The sequence below is a fragment of the Sitophilus oryzae genome, unplaced genomic scaffold (assembly GCF_002938485.1).
Source record: "Sitophilus oryzae breed Bouriz unplaced genomic scaffold, Soryzae_2.0 scaffold_1000_pilon_pilon, whole genome shotgun sequence".
In the NCBI taxonomy this organism is placed as follows: Eukaryota; Metazoa; Arthropoda; class Insecta; order Coleoptera; family Curculionidae; genus Sitophilus; species Sitophilus oryzae.
The window spans coordinates 579,142-598,812 of record NW_022145617.1 but is presented as its reverse complement, the minus strand read 5'-3'; the positions used below and the strand labels follow the sequence as shown (position 1 = coordinate 598,812).

The 19,671-nt window shown below is 33.3% G+C and overlaps 1 protein-coding gene across 1 annotated transcript in view; it reads right to left on the bottom strand.

Moving 5' to 3' along the window:
- Nucleotides 1-19,671, bottom strand: part of LOC115889559 (transcription-associated protein 1) — a 161,115-nt gene that overhangs the window by 42,374 nt on the left and 99,070 nt on the right. The window contains exons 29-41 of the mRNA XM_030911879.1: nucleotides 15,681-15,853; nucleotides 13,833-13,936; nucleotides 13,605-13,775; nucleotides 12,474-12,947; nucleotides 9,094-9,298; nucleotides 7,281-7,555; nucleotides 5,515-5,808; nucleotides 3,547-3,822; nucleotides 2,563-2,673; nucleotides 2,069-2,310; nucleotides 1,850-2,015; nucleotides 1,500-1,680; nucleotides 15-169 (exon numbers count right to left, since the gene is read on the bottom strand). Of these exons, the coding sequence (XP_030767739.1) occupies nucleotides 15-169; nucleotides 1,500-1,680; nucleotides 1,850-2,015; nucleotides 2,069-2,310; nucleotides 2,563-2,673; nucleotides 3,547-3,822; nucleotides 5,515-5,808; nucleotides 7,281-7,555; nucleotides 9,094-9,298; nucleotides 12,474-12,947; nucleotides 13,605-13,775; nucleotides 13,833-13,936; nucleotides 15,681-15,853 (2,827 nt within the window). The remainder of the gene's footprint in view (nucleotides 1-14; nucleotides 170-1,499; nucleotides 1,681-1,849; nucleotides 2,016-2,068; nucleotides 2,311-2,562; nucleotides 2,674-3,546; nucleotides 3,823-5,514; nucleotides 5,809-7,280; nucleotides 7,556-9,093; nucleotides 9,299-12,473; nucleotides 12,948-13,604; nucleotides 13,776-13,832; nucleotides 13,937-15,680; nucleotides 15,854-19,671) is intronic.

Genomic DNA, 19,671 nt, shown 5'->3' with positions numbered 1-19,671 from the left:
TTTGCTTCTGCTACCTCTAAGAGAAGATACGGGTCATATACTCCCGTTTTGGCATAATCCTTTAAGATATCCCACATTTGTAATTCTTTAGCGCATCGTATCCAGTGGTCCGTCCAAAGAAGTATTTCCCTTTGATAAGACGCAGGTATGGGACCCAAACTTGCTTCGGCTATATTAAAAATAAGTTTCAATAAATATTTAAATGAAAATAAAATAAAACTAATATATAAAAATGCAACTTGTCCTTGAATAAATAGACTTAAAGGAGTATAATACTATTTTAATATTACGTGCAACATACAGACGGGATCGTTCCAAATGACATATTCGAAACTGATTTGAATTTTTGCGGATTTGTAGGGCTTCTCTGGGTTTATTTTATATTATTTATTGTTTATTTTACAATTAGGTTCCTGCAAAGTGTACAAATTTTGAAAGACATCGTGTCAGGACTTGAATTACAGTGAGATTATTGTGAATATTATAGAGATGCTTCAAAAATAATTACTTGTGCAGCATGCGATCTTTCCCGGATAAAAAAAATATGAAAAAAGGTAACCGTTACAAACATATTTTTGGCGCCCAACGAGGGGCTCCAAAAATACACAATGCGATCGGCCACTTTTGCCGGCAGAACAGTCATATTTTCGTCGTATATAATTCGTCGATATTTTACGCAAAGTGTACACATTTTAAAAGACATTGTGTCAGGACATGAATTACAGTGAGATTATAGTGAATTTGTGAAGAAAGATACTTCAAAAATAGTTACTTGTGTAGCGTGCGGCCCTTTCCCGGACAAAAAAAAATGTGACCGTTACACACATATTTTTGGCGCCCAACGTGGGGCTCCAGAAATAAGTATGTAATATATTTTGGTACATTCTGCGAACGGCCATTCTTTGCCGTTAGAACAGTCGATATTGTTAGTCGTAGTCGGTATTGTTGGTCGATATTTTACTTCGTTTTTTGAAATGGTTACAACACTTGTCAAAATTAATAAAGATACTTCAATTTAACTTGGTTGTTTCAGTAGCGTGTCTTTATTTTTGTTATTAAATATTATATTATTTGTTATTATATTTTTATCAATTGAAGGGTCCAGGGAAAAACATGATAAGCGCCATTTTACTAATTTTACAGGAGAGCACTGGACGGCTGGGGATTATCAGGTTCTTTTCCTGTTTCTATATTTTTACTAAAGTCTCAAGTTTTTTACTCTAGGACCTATAGATGCCCGACGCACTACTGCCGAACCCTGTAGATATAGTTAAAGTAAAACCTTATATGATTAAAACGCAGTTCTCAGCTAAGCATAATAATACTTCGTAGAATGACGTGAATCAGAATCAGAATCAGAAATATTCACTGATCAATCTAGTCACTGATAAGCCGGAATTTAAGTTAGCCATATCAACAACCTTCCGCGTTTGCGATAATTATATTGATACGCTCCTCCTTTAGACTTTTTATTCAAAGCCACTTTCCGATTATATTACCTTTATGTTTAGCCATGGCAGCTTCGTAAGCAGTTTGAGCTTGTTCAAAGAATCCGTGCTGTTCATAAACTATAGCAATGCCGGTTTCCTTGTAGTGAGCGTGTTTCTGCCACAAACCCGCCCATAAGTCTTCCTCGCACATTTGATGGTACAATTCGGCCAATGAATCCAATAGTTCAAACTAAATTATAATAATAAAAAGATAAAATTATAAAGACTATAAATTCAGGTTAGATCAATACACTGTACTATCCAAGTTTTGTGAATAATGTTGGAGTTAAAGTATAACTTCCAAAAGATCTCAACAAAAATATTATTTCAAATTTTGATTAAAAAACAATAATTTAAACCTGTTTGGGTTGCTCGTCAAACTCATAACAGTTTCCAGGGGTACTGAATTTTCCTGTCGGATCAAAGGCTTGTTGTTCCATCGCCAGGGTCATACGGTGCCACAAATTGTGCCCTTTGCCAAGATATTTCATTGTTGCAGGAGCCATTTGAATTTGAGGAGTACATCTGTAGAGTAAACACTTTATAAACTGCATAATACTGAGCTAATATATATTTACCTAAATAACGCTTCAACGAATGTATTCATGGCACTATAATGACAATCCTTTTGGATAATATGCGTTCCCGACGTAATAAACGGTATCATTTCTTGCGCAAGCGAAGCGCGTTGATCTTCGGTCAATATACTCCACAATCTCGGGAATAATCCTAACCACACTTGTTCTGCTAATGCAGTGTCCATATGACATAATTGCGCAGTCGCTAACAGAAACTGATCCGTAGTGATATTACGGGAATGCTAAAATATAAATATTATTGACACTGGTAAAGAATAATAAAATACAATCCATTTCAAGATAGATGACGATTCAAGGTCAACATGTATCTTGGAATGACATTGGATGCATTCGAACCGCAGATCACATTTTCCGATCTTACGTAAAATGGACCGTTATATTCGGCTAAAAAATTAATAATAATAACTATAAACTAAAATATTATCAACTTTGAATCGCCTTTCTTGAAAGGTACCTACTGTATATTAAATTACCTCAATAAACTTAAAATGTGCATTTATCATTTTAGTGATAGCTTCTGCCCTACTTAATGGTTTTTCTTCTGGCTGATTCGACTCCACGTTGGATAAATCCAAATTAAGAACCTTAAACAAAAGCATTAAATATATACAGGGTGGTCCGAACTGTATTCCGGAAACTTCGGCAGCATATTCTCCAGATAGAAATAAGTAAAAAAGTTCATATAAAAGTATGTCCTTAAATGCTTAGTTTCAGAGATACAGGGTGTAGAAGTTTTATTTTTATTTCGATTTTTTCCAAATAATTTCTGAAGTAATGTCAATATTTAGATGAAAATTGGTGTCTAGGAGTTTTTGATATGAGAAATTTGATTTTGATGTCAATATGGCTCCTACTAGTAGAGGGCGCCACCAACGTGTTTTAACTGTTTTGAAACGTAATCATTTTTGTCCGTACCTGTATAAAATTACATAGAGAAAAAAATTACATCTCTGTGACTTTTTACGTAAAAAATATCTCTTTGTAAAAATCGCTACGAGCAGCCGTCTCAAGATATTTAGAATGGAAATAGTCAATACATGTCATTATTGACGAAAAATAAACACAGAGTAGATAGTTATTTCACGATGAAATAATACTTTACTTGATAGGGAAAGGCGTATCGGCAACGCCGCAACAGCACACCGTCGCGCGTCGCGTCGGTCGGTCGAATTTCTCTCACTCCGACTTAATAAGATCCCTATACGATTTACTTCCACACATGTAAATGCCGACCCAAAAGTAACAGTTGCCAGCACGGTAGGACGATAGATTATTGACAAATAGTTATATGGAGAGTTCAATCTCCAAGTTGTTAGACTTTTTGGAAAGGATAGGACTAGATCAGAAGAGGACTACTGATTGGAGTCGTTTTTTTTCTTCTAATAAACCTTTAATTTCAAGTCCCTTGGAGATTCAAATTAAGGAAGTTCCAATGTAAATAAAAAATAATTACTTACCCCTTCTTTACTATCAACATTAAATAAGTCGACCTTCTCCACGCGCATATTCATAAACTCTTCGCGCTTCTTGTCGTTGTCGATCACTGACGTAATATTCGGCAAAATGCTACTTTTATGTGACATTTCGATTGCCATATTCGGCGTTGCCGTAACCAATATCAACTCGATCGCTTGTTTGATCCAGTAATGTTGGCCGATAACTTCCCAATTTTGCGAGCAGACGATATAAAGCAATCGATCGTGAAGTCTCCTTACCATCGATTCCTCAAAAATCTAAAACAATTCTTTTATATGCCTTGCTAAGAAGCTTTTAGTTGGCAATAAATTTAAGAAAATTTATTTGTCTTATTGGGATACTCTGGAGGCCAATGACCTGGGCCCGAATTCTGTAACTTTGACATAAAAACGTTACGCTTTCAAAGCGGTGAGCAAAAGTATACGATTAGCGGAACGCCAAGCAGTTGCTTTTGGTATTCTCGTTGCCGTGCGAATCGTTTTCTGGATACGCGTTGTGCACATATTGACAGCATCGCAATTTCGCAGGTATCTAATAGTCAAATGCGAATAAAACAATGAAAAATGTCAATGTTACTCTTTGAATAAGAAGACTAAGGAAGGAGCATAATGCTATCCATGTATTCATGCATGGTGGGCGGAAAAAGCACTCTAGGGTGGGGATCCTTGACAGTTCTGTTTGACACATTTGAATTTGATTTGAAATTTTATGGATTTGTCAGTCTTTACGGAGCTTATTTTAGGTTATTTATTATTTATTCTACTACTGATAGTTGTATAAAGGTAGTAAATCTAGATGGAAATTGACAGTGACACTATCGCGATTTATCGAAAAAGACTCTAAAATAGTTGGTTGTGTAGCGTGCGGTAGATCTCGGCAAAAATCGAGTGAAATAATGGAACAACTTTTCGCTAGTAAGTGACTATATAATATACATACGTGTAGTAAACCGATCATTTATGAAATTCACTTAAATTAACTAAATTATATATTTTTCTTGCATTTTAGCTTTTATTTATTACTTGTCAAAGATTAGATGTCAAAGAATTTAGATACGTTAATTTGACTTACCTGCTTCAGTAGCGTATCGGATGTTTGTGTTAATAAATAATGATTATAACTTATCTATTTTTATTAGAATTATATATTTTTGTCACAGTTTTAATAACTACCAACATTTATTCACAACGTCAAATAAAACAACATATTATTGAGTCTACCCCACGTCTACCCTACATCATAGTTTTACATTTTTTAAATAAAATTAGAACGGCACTGATAAACCGGAATTTAAGTCGGCCATATTTAGGGTCCATCGCGGTGGACGTAAGATTTTTGATATGCTCCTTCCTTAGTCTTCTTATTCAAAGATGTTACTTGAATTTCATAACCCATTTATGTCAACCTATTTTTCTAAGGATATGTCATTATTCTTATTATACGAGGGAAATGTTGAAAACGCTTCTCAGCATTTTCGATGTATTGAAAAATATTTATAGCTGCCAAGTCGTAAATTATCAATTACTTATTGAGGAATTTATAGAAGAAGTAGTCGTTTTCATTAAAGAGCAAGATAACGCACAAAATCACAATTTTTTCGATTTTCACTGACAGTTCGACAAGCAAAACGATCCTTTAAGGCAACCGTTTTCAAAGCGCTTAGCGCAATCAGTAAAGGCGCCAAGCGCGTCAGATGAGAATACCAAAATCGGTAGTTAAGTGCGCGCTCAGCGAAAATTAACGTCATATACGCTGAGCGTCGAAAAGCGCTTAGCGTTTTCTAAGTTACAGAATTCGGGTCCTGTCTTTAAATCAATTTTCAAAGTCTGTAAAATTATTGCTCTACCATGTTTAAGATTTTTTTATTGTATATTTTTTTCTTGGGCATTGTATTGCCAACTATTTCAGTCAATAGGTAATGCCTCGTATAAAGCATATCGTTTGTTTACCTTAAAAAATTTAGCTCTAATATGTGGCTGGGTACACCTTAAACCAGCCAGAAACGCAGGTTCCAATTTTGAAGTTAATTCGGTCGTCTTCAAATGTTTATCGGTATAAACGAAATTAATCAGTTCAAAGAACTGCTCGTTTAATTCGTTGTTGTCCGGGAAACGCTTTTCAATATACTGCATTAGTTTTACCAATAAAATCGACTTTTCTCGAGGACTTGGGGCTTGGCTTAAAGTAATAGGATCTTTGCATTTCATCCACTCTTCTAACATTTTTGTTATAGCTTCCATTACCTAAAAACACCAGAAAATGTTATACATATACCATGTGTTGCATCGCCGTTACAGAATGTCCCATTTCAGTGTTCTATGGGGTTTCTCCTTTATGAGTAGAGATATAAAGATGCGGTTTTTAGATCACTGTGCTACTTTTTTATGAAACTAAAGATTCTTCATACAGATTTGTCCTAGCCCCCGTTAAATACAGGGCTTGAATTTGAAAATTTTGCATTTTTCGAAGTACGACTCAAACTTATGTTTTTTTTAACGGAACACCCTGAATATTTTATTTTATTTTATTTGTCTTATTATGAGCTTTCTGAAAATATAATCAGCATAGTAATAAATAGTAGAAAATATAAGAAAGTAGCATAGTAATATGAAAACCGCATCTTTGTATCCCTAATCATAAAGGAGACACCCCATAGAACACACGAAAATGGGACACCCTGTACTATACTAAGGGCTGGCAAAAGTTAGTCTTGGGTCGAAATTTCCGTATGAGAGTACAGTGCGTTTATAATGTACTGAACAAAGAGAGAACAGCAAAAACGTTGCCAAACGTTTGAAATAAACCGAGAAACTGTGCACACTGCTAAGAGACGTGAAGGGGATATAGCAGCGATCGAGACAATCAGTACTTAAAATTCTAGGAAAGGGTGTACATCATGCGTTCAGCTTCACGATTTAATTATGTCTCGTGATATTTTATTTGTTTATTTATTAACGAGTCGTTATTTTTCCTATAGCTTGTAAATTTTTCAGTGCAAGTTAGAAACACTTGTACTTTTGGTAAAAATAAGCGGAACTGAGTCGGTGTGCGACAGTGGTCGCGCTATTAGAACTCTGAATTCAAAAATCGATATCTCGAAATCCATTAGAAATAATTGATTGTAGTTTTTTTTACAAACTTTCTTAATATTTCTGTTATATTTTCTTCGCAGACAGTATTTGAAAATCTTTAGAAATAAAAGTTACACGATTGGTAAAAATTGCTATGCACTGTTAAGATATAATTTTTAAAAATTCTGAATGGAAAAAAACAAGCCTATCGAATTTTTCTTATTTAAACATCTTGTAAAAGATCCGAACTTCAAAATAAAAAAAACTTTCAAAATCTAAACTGGTTCTTGAGTTATCAAGTGTTATGTGTTAAAAAGTTGAGTTTTTAAATTATCGCGATTACTGACGTTTTCTCGTTATAAAAAAATGACACCCTAACGATATCCTTATAATTCCATTTAAGATGCTCAGAAACATATCTAATGATTTTACCTAGTTATCTTTACGAAAAAAAGTCTTTTAAAAATAAGCGGCTTATGATCGTGATTTTACTTTACTTGATAGGGAAAGGCGTACCTGCGAATTGTGTCGTTTTTCTCTTACTCCGATTTCATAAGATCCCTATGCGATTTACTTGTACATATGTAAATACCGACCGAAAAGTAAGATTTGCCAGCACGGTATATTGTACAATTTGAACCTACCTTAATATCTTGTGTTTTTTCCATTAAACCGACCAAAATGGCACCTATAAATGTTTTTCGCATTTCCACGCCCATTACCACGATTCTAGTCTTGACAAGATCGAGACTTCGAATGAGAAGTTCGCTGGTAATCGGAACGTGATCTTGGGCGGTCGGTTGTAAGTGTTCGTTCACCAAACAGTTCAATACGCGCATAAAAGGCATTATAATGGTATCTATGTAAGAGGTATTGTTTGCACAAACAGCTTTCAACACCGTCAATGTTCCAAACAGCGCTGAAATAATATTTTATACGATTATTATTTGTATCGCGACCAGCCGCGTGTAATAGTAAGATGTAAGTGTGCGTCCAAAGTGCACCGGCTTCTCGCTTTATAGCAGGAGAATAGCGGTGAAAAATCTAGGAATAATAGGTATCACTTTAATATGAACATTAGCACTAGCAAAGAATATCTTAATACCCTACCACGGTATAGCTCCATGATGCCAAATGATATTCCCGCTTCCTGCAAGAGGTGTTGTTAATGGCCACTATCGCTTCAATAGCGCAGGTTCACAAAGCGATAAGACATGCCGCGATATAAGCCGACCACCAGAGAGCGGAAAGTTGATGCACTATGGACGTACACTAATATTCAACATTGCTATCAAAACTTTTTTCAGGCTTTCCCTAGACGGGAAGAACCCTAGACCGAAGTTTCACCATCCTGTACGATGGTGGTTGTCATGACGATGGACATGTGTACGATGGTGTTTGTAAAAATAAATAAATATAAATAATATTGTTAAAATTTAAAGTTTATTTTTTCGGATCTGCTTACTCAAAACTTTAGTATAAAATCCCTCCAAAATGTATCAACGTAATGGAAAAAGAAGAAAACCAGCAGAAAATAAATAATGATACAAAAAAATGCATTTTCCAATTTTTATTTTGGAATAATAAATATAACAAAAATACCAATAGTATTCATAGCGCCCCACGTTGGGCTCCATAAATTAGCGGTTGAAAATTATATGCTAGTGGTGAGGAAATGCTAAGGTTCTAACTTTTCTAATAATTATAACCACCTATTATAATGGAAAACCACACAGTAATTCATCAAACAACTATATGAAGTCGGACTGTGACACAAGTTACTTTAACCAGGCAAGTTTATCCACGCCAAAACAAATGTAAATCCAAGCAATCCATTTATTACCAGAAACACACAAAATACTATACAAATTTTCAAGACTAAACCCACGAAAATTGGTAAATGTTTATATATTTTTCGCAATGAACGAGTTCTTTCAAAGAAGTTCAGTTTCTAGCGATAGTGAAAAAGTTAACAATACAACGTCATTACTGAAGGATAATGCTAAAAAATTATTTGAACCATATGTATGTCTTAATATTTCCTAGAAATATTTCTCTCCTGAAATCTGACAAATCATTACACGACAGTTACTAAACTCCACAGTTTTTTGAGAGAGGGAGGGGGGTGTTATACTAAAATGTAATATCGACATGCGATATCTCTATAAGATGTGTTCATGCCTATCAAGACTTTGGATTTGGCGCCCTTCGCCTAGCAGAAACAATGAAAACCAAAACAAAACTTTCATCATTGCAGTATAGTGTTTCCAAAGTCAATTGAAAGTACTGAGACTCTTAATTTCATTGTCCCAGCGATGCCGACAAAGACATCGACATAAATTAATAATACAGAGATATAAATTACATTGTCAAAATTTCAAGTATATTTTTAAATAACCTGCATATAAAACTTAAATTCTGATGCCATACGCGTAACTCTTATTAAGTCTTACTTACCTGAGGGAACCTTTTTGTCTTTTGTCTCCTCATAAGCCTTTAGATTATTCAGAATTACATCGTTAATGTTGGTATATAATTCTTCCAATTCTTTACATTTGTTTACTTTTTCCAATGGCACTATGGCGAATAGTTTCATTAATAAATTATGCATTAGCATAATAACTTTATTCTTCGATGAAACTATACAGGCAAATAATCCTTGCTACAAAATAATAATGTTAACGTTCGAATATTACTATAACTTAATGGTTGGTTCATACTTCGATTATTAATCCTAACCTTACTCTTAACATTAACCTTAATAACTTAAGAAAATGTCGTTCATACTTCTTCAACTTGTCACTGAGACATTGTCATAAGAACATTTTAGTATGCGCTTGCGCTTATATGAAACATACGTTTTGAGTTAACCTAACTTTACAAATATTATAGAATTTAGAAAAAAATACCACTACACGCAGATATATTCCTAATGAGTCTTATCATTGTGTTGAACATAAGATAGCTAGTTTAAATTTCTTAGTTCAGAGATTACTTAAGTTTTCACTTACCAGTAAAATATATAAGATAAAAAGAAATTACATTAGGAATGTAGCTGAGTCTAATGGATATTCTCCTTCATTAGATGATAAAATAATTATAAAACGTAGGTATAAGTTTACGATTTCTACAAATTAGACTTTTCAAGTGGAGAAAAATACATCAAAATATATTTCAATTCCGTTTGATAAAGAGTTATTCCGTGATTTAAAAAGAATTTTCAAGAATCTCAATTATAAACTTGTGTCTAGTGCTAATAATAAATTATCACAACTGTTAGGTAATCCTAAAGATAGAACACCTCCACTGGAAAGGTCGGGTATTTATGAAATTTCATGTAGATTGTAATCAGAAATATGTTGGACAACATTTATTCAGTTTTAATTATCTGTTGACGATGCTAACATGGTTAGCAAAACGCGCGTCCAGTGCAAAAGTAAAGTGTTTTGGTGTATTGTGGAGAATTAGTGTTTTATTTTGCTGTGGTAACACCCAAGGTTCCAACCCCCTACTGTAATTTATACAGTAGCAGTATACACGGCTGCTCTCTGCAGTATACACGGGCCACTGCCAACTGAGATCACACCAGTAGAGGATAGGACCGAGAAAAACCACCACGATATGTGTGCTTGCCCCGCTGGGAGCAGGACCAGGTTTAAAGTGTTTGGCAAAACGATAGTTTAAGAAAAAGAGTAGTTGCACTCTCGCAAATATTTTCTGCCAGTTTTTGCAAGCTGTCGAATATCGGCAGGTTGCAAAGCGTTTCAGTTGAATTCGGTCCGTCGAGCTGTGAGGTTTGAGCGTTGCGTCCGAGCACAGGGACGGATTGACAAAAAATGAGTGCCTTACTGTGCGCTGCTATTAATTGTGGAAATAATTCAAAAAATTGTTCTTTGAGTCTTTTTAGATTTCCATCGGATGTAAATCGGCAAGCTGATAGTAATTATCAATTAACATTTAATTATATTTGTTTATTTTAGAAGCTGAGATATTATGTAATTAATTAAATGTTATTATTTTTTTTAGCATGTGGGCAGATTTTAAAAATTGATTTTTAGATATACAGGTTGTCTCAAATATGCGCATGAAAATATTTTTTGGTCAGGGGATTTTCCATAAAATTTTCATTCCAATAATAATTTACGAGATAATTTATATAAATTGGTTTTTGAAACAATTTTAGAGGAAATATTTTGTACATCTAAAGTCTCCGCAAATTATTCATATTTTTTAATTGAAAGAATTTTATAATAGCATAATCTCTTATAAATTTAGTGGACTGTATTTTTATGTTTTTTTTTTATTTATTTTTATTATAAGTGGTCGTAATATAACAATATTCAAAATATTATAGACAAAATATTGAGTTTATATTTGAGGGAAGAAAAGTGCCACACCTAGCTTTAAACCACCGTAAATATACAGGGTGGCCCATTAGTGCGAGGAAGTTCAATATCGTCGTCGTTGTCGAAGATGTGAAAAAAGTTTTATTCATGTTTCAAGGTTTATAAAGGGCTGTATCCTAAAATATTTTGTTATATACAGGGTGTCACAAAAAAAGTTATGGTAAAGTTAGTTTGATTTTTTTATTATTTTACATCATTCTATATTGGGTATTTTTTATGACGTCACCAAAATCGCAATATTTAAAATGGTATATCTCAATTTTTTTAAATGCGACATTCTGTATATTATTTTTCTGTCAGATGCAGAATTAAAAAGTAAACATTTTTTTATTAATTTAAAGCGTTTCTAAATTTTTACCGCTGTCGCAGATATTCGCAGTATTATATTACATATGGCTCTTTCAACAGTAAATTTTTTTTCAAAGCAACCTAATATGATCTTTGTCTATCTTTTCTTGTCAAAAAATGTTCACATTTTAATTCTACAACTGAAAGAAAAATAATATACAAGGTGTTGCATTTAAAAAAATGAGATACAACATTTTTTAAATATTACGATTTTGGTGACGCCATAAAAAATATCCTGTATAGGATAAAGTAAATTTTTCTACACGAATTTATTCCGATATCCTTCATGTTTAAGAAAACATAGCAAAGTATTAATAAAGTTATATTCACTCTAGTTTTTTACCACTTTTCGTATATAATGTTTTTAACCAAAGTTTTAGTAAATAAGAAATAGAATGGCAACACCGCAGTGTGCTTTAAATAAAGACAGTGTACTATAGCATAATTTTATGCCGAATCCAGTTGTCTACAGAAAATTAAACTTGCTTTAAATCAAAAAAAAGTCGTAGAAAATCTCTGAAATAGATAATAATATAAAAATATGTCATTATATATTTTTTCCGCATTTCTTCCCATCAGAAGATTTTCAGATACAGAAGAATTGTTACCTACACGAAATGTGAAAATATTCTGTTTCAAGCAAGTTTTTACTCGAAGATCATTTTATTTATTTTATTTTATTATGAACTCATATTTTCCTAAATACATATCTGCGAAACTATGGCGAGTGCCACGTCTATACTTTGCCTAGTTAATAGACCACGACTATACAGCCACGTCGTCGGCTACGGAGGCGAGAACAAGGTCATATAAAGTGGCAGAAAAAGAACAAAGGATTTGACAAGGAGTAAAACTACTAGTTTCCTTATACTATGGCAAAACCATGCTAGACCTATCAGACCTAGGAGACATATGACCCTCGAACATAACAGTAATATAAATAATATATAACTCTTAGTGAATACAATACACAATTATATTACATATATTATGCGAAATAAATTCAACTGACTTGACTCTCCTAAACGTTCATTTAGGGTCAAGATAAGAGAAGTATGAACCAGCCATTAAACGCAGAATTACCTGTAATAGTTCGAAACTAGCTAAAACTTGTTCCTTAGTTAGAACTGTCAACAAGTACGTAAGTAGTTCTAGTGCCGTACAAATATTAGCTATGTTAGCGTTAGGCTTATCCACTAGCATCAAAATCTTATCAAAAAATCCCAATTTAAGATCCACCTGTTCGGGCCAAAGTTCCGGTTTCAACGCGTTTTTCAACAGAATAACACAACGCCTAGAAAGTAGTTCGCCCGGACTGCTAGTTCCAGGATTGGCGGGATTTTGAGGTGTCATTTCGTTAACCTGGCAGGCTAGTCTAAGTAGAAAGTTTAGTACGTTATCTGTATGTCTCTTATCTATATGCTCTTGTGTCGACGGTTCTGTGTTAACGACAACAGGTACAGGTGTACCGCCACTCGACATTAGTATTATTTTCTTCCGGGCGTGCTCAGTAGATTCGGGCATTGATCTGCGTGACACTATATCCACTGAATCAGACTGCAAGGAAAATTAAAAATTATTAGTAGGGTAACTTAATATTATGGAGAGCTTAAGAGTCAATTTCACTGGTCCGAAAAAGTAGCAAAATAAGCGTTCGACATTTAACGTTTTATATAAAACTGGCTAGGTATTTTTACAGAAATGAAGAAGGAAATTAAAGATAAAGGATTATACTATATCCGTATTGTAGCATATTTTTAGACAACTTCTTTATTTTTAAGATTTTGATGGTCAAACATCAACGAAATATTCCTCATGTTTGGACTAAATTTTCTCGAAAATAAAGACGTAATTTAAAATTCCGTTAAAATACGGAGATAGATTGAAGTTTTGTGATTACAGTGATATATAATTTATATGGTTTTGTAACAAATTACTCGCTATTTTATGGCAAATGCTGAAGCTCTGCAAACCTTAATCAAAGCACGTGTGTTTGGAATTTTGGGTGTGGCTTAACACGACAGGATCGGGCTAATCCTTAGGCAGATTTCTGAAATATAATATATATTTCCTTCGGCCACACACCCGCTTTACCCGACCCCTGGGGGCGACCCGAACAGTACAGCGTAATAGACTCTTAAAGAAAAAGTCCAATCGCCATACACCGATTTTGGGGCCAAATATGATGTGGTAAATCAAGTGTTTTCTTTTTACCTCTGAAAGACTACCTTCGTCTTTAATACCATGTAATTCCCACTTAATAATGACTTCAGCTAATTCTACCGCCAGTTTTCTGTGCTCTAGAGTAGCCGTTGGACTAAAACCTAATCTCTGAATGGAACTAACCATGTGCTGTACCAAGTCATGGCGGACCGGGTAATATACCTAAAAAATCATTATTTTTTATTGTTAACCGACTTTAAACGTGTTAAATTATTATACCTTATAGTGTTTGACAACTAACTGCAAAATATGAAACAACTGTTGCATTGAATGACCTTCGTCCATCAAAATTTTTTTGGTCCAAAGTGCCAACATACTATAACCTGTAAGAAAATACCGGACAATCGGTTTTAGAAAGTATAAATATCTTTAAGCTCCGCGCGCACTGAAGGGGTATCGGCGCGAGCGAGCGGCACGTAATTTTCAGTTTACGTTGAAATAAATGTAAGCCCGCGCACCGTATTAGATCGGTGCGATCGGTGCGCTTCGAGCTATCGGCGGTACTCGCGCCATCAGGCGATATCAGAGAATGAATGGAAGGGGGACGAATAGTCTACGCCGAGCGACTGTTTTTAGAGGAGCGGTTTTACATTAAACATGTCCGATGAATTATTAATCGAAAGTGTACGAGACCATATCATATGCGGTTTTTTATAAAAATTTCTTACAAGCACGTAACCTATATTGTTTACTACACTTATTCAATAACTGAATTAGAAAACCTTCCGATTAAACCCATTTATTTCTCATCTCGTTTTGATTATCTCACATTATTATGGAAATCGAATTTAAATATCGTCAAAAAACTTATCATATTATTTAATTTTTGGTTTGTTTTGACGTTAGTAATAACAGCTGATAAATAGTGATCCTATGTTACTATGTTGATCGCTCCGTAAAAGATACAAATAGAGAAAATAATATTTATGTTTGAATAAATATTTGTACATATATCTACCGTATGATAGACATTTCCTATATAAATTTACATATAAAATGGCACCGACCTTCATTTCATGGCCATCGATGATGCCGTTCCTTTTCGATAATACGGTACTATAAAAACTATTTATATTTTTTCTTTTTTCAATTTTCTTTGACTTTTTTATTATATTTTTAGTTTTTAAAATCTTGGTTTTAAGTCAGTAGTGAATAAAACGAAACTTGTGTTTACATTTTCTTTAATGATTGACGTTTCGACCAATTTTAATTCGGTCTTCTTCAGAATCTATAATATACAATACAATTTTATCACTAACAATGTGTTTAATATATAATTTTTTCTTACCACAAACGTAGAAAATTAATTATACGTACACAACACAAGTTTCATTTTATTTACTACTGACTTAAAACAAAGATTTTAAAAACTTAAAATAAAAGCTATATATAAATGTTTGTAATAACACTTAATTAGATTAAAAAGGTAAAAATGGAAGTTTTATTTGACTATTTTTCATATCTAACATTGTTTTTAAAGAACAAATTAAACCCTTTTGAATGATACCAAATTTGTTAAAATCGGTCAAGCTAAGAGTCATGTAGTATATTTTATCCCCATCTTCCACTCTATTTCACTAATTTTATGTGGTTTGTTAAGATCTAAATATATTAATGTGTGTTTGGTTAAGATCTAAATAATATTAATTTCCATCATAAAGCATAAAATATAAAAAGTTGCATAAAAATATAAATAGTAATAATACTTTATAATTTTTTGAAATGCCGAATGATTTGACTAAATTTGAATAAACTTCTCCTCGTCTATGCTCAAATTTATGCTGGTGACGTACTCTCGACCGTCGATCGTGCGACTCCAGTGCGCGGCTACAATCGACTTTCCGGCCGGTCGTGTCGGTCGCGCCGCTCGCTCGCGCCGATTCCCCTTCAGTGCGCGCGGAGCTTTATACTGTGCTTGTATGATCTAGCGGACTTAGCTTTGAAAATTACTAATGTTATTGTTCATAAGAACTTTTCATATGTATTATTACCTGGCTATGTCATTTATTTTAATATATTTTATCATATATTGTATATTAAAAAAAATAATATAAAGTGATATCTTACCTTGTTCCATTTTCGAAGGCATAGATGGCGTTAAAATTTCCAAAGCTTGACGAACAACGTTCCTAGCCTCAACAGCATGGGCCTTCAACAGGGAGTGAAACACTCGGAGTACAATTTTATGATGGATTGCAAATTTGACTATTATGTGCGAAATCAGAAGATGGCCGTGATATCTAACAGAAGAAGAGTGAAAATATTAAAGATGGACAAAAAAATACCTGTTATTTATACATTAAAATAAAAGTAGCCATTCACAGCTGTTAACAATTTAAACATAAACTCTGAATGGCTAAAACGTGAATGATACAGAGACCCGTCGCTAGGGGGCGTTCCCTAATGTATAGAATATTAAATAAGTGTAAATATTTTAGAGGTAATACATTTTCATTCCAGAAACACGTCTATGACTCTTTTTTCGCGAACATTTTTTTTGAAAGTTTAGAATTTCTCTGGAAATTATGTAATATGTAATTTATATCGAACTGTTATTGTACAAGATAAATTTCATTTTTTCAGTAATTGCAAAATAAAAACACTAAATCACCACAATACCCCAAAACACTTTTAATTTTACACTGGACGCGCGTTTCGCTAACCATGTTAGCATCATCAGCAGATGATTATAAACTAAAGTATCATCTACAAGTTGAGCGTTTATATACTCGCTCAGTGGGCACCGAGTGGGCGTGGCAAAATCTAGCCAACCGAGTCAGAGCCAACTGAGCGTAACAGTTAGATTTCCGCCACTAGAGTAGTAGGAACAAAGAACTTGAAGGAATTGGACCGTTGACTCTGTTCATACTATCTTTACATTTATTAATTCTGATGCTTTCATATGCATCTAATTGCCTGTAATTTGAGACTTGTTTAATTAATTTTAAATTTTAAGATCTATACAATGTTCATTATCAACAATATGTTCGGCAACGCAAGATTTATCCGGTCTACCATATCTTATCTGAGCTAAATGTTCTTTAAATCTAGTTAATATTGATCTTCTAGTTTGCCCAACATATTTCTGATTACAATCTTTACAAGAAATTTCATAAATACCCGACCTTTCCAGTGGAGGTGTTTTATCTTTTGGATTACCAAATAATTGTTGTAATTTATTATTAGCACTATACACATGTTTATAATTGACATTCTTAAAATTCCTTTTAGACCAAGGGATAACTCTCTATCAAACGGTATCGAAAAATATTTAGACGTATCTTTTTCCAGTTGAAAAGTCGAATTTTCAGAAATCATTAACCTATACCTACGTTTTCTAATTAATTTATCAACTAGTGAAGGAGAATATCCATTACACTCAGCTACATTCCTAATGTAATCTCTTTCTACTTACGCTCAGTTGGCTCTAACTCGGTTAGCTAGATTTTGCCACGCCCACTCGGTGCCCACTGAGCGAGTATATAAACGCTCAACTTGTAAATTATACTTTAGTTTATAATCATCTGCTGATGATGCTAACATGGTTAGCGAAACGCGCGTCCAGTGTAAAATTAAAAGTGTTTTGGTGTATTGTGGTGATTTAGTGTTTTTATTTTGCTGTGTAACATCAAAGGTTCCAACCCTCAACTGTAATTTTCAGTAATTGTAAATCATAATTATAATAAGTTAATTTTCTTTATTTTTTTATTCATCTAGTGAACCCATCCGAAAATTTTAGCGAGACTCACAAGTTGTCAATTAATGTCACCATCCGAACATACTTTTATACCGATTTGGTCATTTTAGAAGTGTGGTCTGGACTTTAACGTGTAAGACAGTGATGTAGGCAGCTTAATGGAAAATCAAATGTATTAAAAAGAGATAAAAGTTGGGTTAATATATTTCATCTATGCGGTATTGCCGGATTTTGCATCAAAAGTTCAAACCGCACAAATAAGGGTTTATGGAAAATATTGCATCTAGGGTTGGAACCTTATTTTTCACAATCAGTTACTCATTTTACTACATATGTAATAGATTATATTTAGCTTAGTTTTTTAAATAGTTTTTTGAATAATTAATTTTTTTCTACACAAATTTTCCTACAAACGTAAAAACCGCCAACACTGTATGCCGCTGTTGATTTTGTCTCTCTGTATGTCAACCGGTTATTTATATTATTCTCTGTCTTATACGTTAAAATCTAGACCACACTTCTAAAATGACCAAATCGGTATACAGGGTGTTCCTTAATGATATGCTAATATTTAAGGGGGTGATTCTTGGACCTATTCTAAGAGAACATTTTCATATGAATGTATGTCCTAAACATCTCAACTTCAGAGACACAGGGTGATAAAATTTTCTAATGTGCGTACTTTCTAATGAGTACTTATTTAAAACTTCCTCAAAATAATGATATTAATTTTTTTAAAGGTTGCTAAATAGTAGACTTGGATCAAAGCAAATTAATAAAATTGCCTTTATCTCATCAAAGAGGCCGAAATCGACAAAATAACAAGAGACAACTTTTAATCGGCGTTAAACTGCTTACATTATTTCGCTGAGAAAAGAAAAAAAAGTCAGTGGCGTACATGCTTTTTTTAGAAAAATATTCCAATGATAACCCATATGCACGTCCCTGTTGAATATGGCGACACTTTTTTAGCCTAAAATTTGTCGCATTTTTAGCACCTTTTACCCTCAAAATTTTATTCGAAACGCTAAAAGTACTTGGAAGAAAAGTATAATAAATCGAAAAAATATTAAGACTTTAACACCCTGTAGCTAGGAAATAAAGTAGAATCGGACTTATGTTGATATGAAAAATCAATATTATTTTTACGTGAGGAATGTCCCCGCGAGACACGGCACATGTTTTTTTGAAACACCGTGTAGACATGTTTGTGAAACTTGATACACGTCTTCTATGGATGAAAATACCTTTTTTGGTGTACAAAGAATTTTATTTATTTCAACCAGTGTCGTCCATACGGGTTTTACATTGAATATTTTTGGAGAAAAAAAGTGGTACACCACTAACTTCTTTTAAAATACAAATTATTTCCAAAATCTCCTGATTTCTCTCGTCCGACACATAGTTTTTGCTTAAAACAATTAAAGTCAGTTTATTTCAGGGTCAAATCGCTGAAAATATGATACAGTGACTGTTGTGTGGAAATCATTTCTGCATCGGCTGGAAGGAAATTAAGAAATAAGACAACTTTTTTGTATATCAAAATAAGCATTTTGATGCATGGAAGACGTGTATCAAATATCAGAGATATTTTGAAAAAAAAATTAGAAAATTTTAACACCCTGTATCTAAAAAGTTAAGATGTTTAGGATATAATAATATATTCATAAAGTCTGTGAAATGAATAACTTTGAATTTGACAGTTCCCGCGGGCTTTTTTAGTGTTTATTTTATTAGGTTAGCAACTTTGAATAAGAAGACTAAGGAAGGAGCATATCAAAAATCTTAGGTACACCGCGATGGGCCTCAAATATGGCCGACTTAAATTCCGGTTTATCAGTGTCGTTCTAATTTTATTAAAAAAAATGTAAAACTATGATGTAGGGTAGACGTGGGGTAGACTCAATAATTTGTTGTTTTATTTTACGTTGTGAATAAATGTTGGTAGTTATTAAAATTGTTATAAAAATATATAATTCTAATAAAAATAGATAAGTTATAATAAGTATTTATTAACACAAACATCCGATACGCTACTAAAGCAGGTAAGTCAAATTAACGTATCAAAATTCTTTGACATCTAATCTTTGACAAGTAATAAATAAAAGCTAAAATGCAAGAAAAATATATAATTTGGTTAATTTAAGTGAATTTCATAAATGATCGGTTTACTACACGTATGTATATTATATAGTCACTTACTAGCGAAAAGTTGTTCCATTATTTCACTCAATTTTTGCCGAGATCTACCGCACGCTACACAACCAACTATTTTAGAGTCTTTTTCGATAAATCGCGATAGTGTCACTGTTAATTTAAGTGCTGCCACAATTTCCATCTAGATTTACTACCTTTATACAA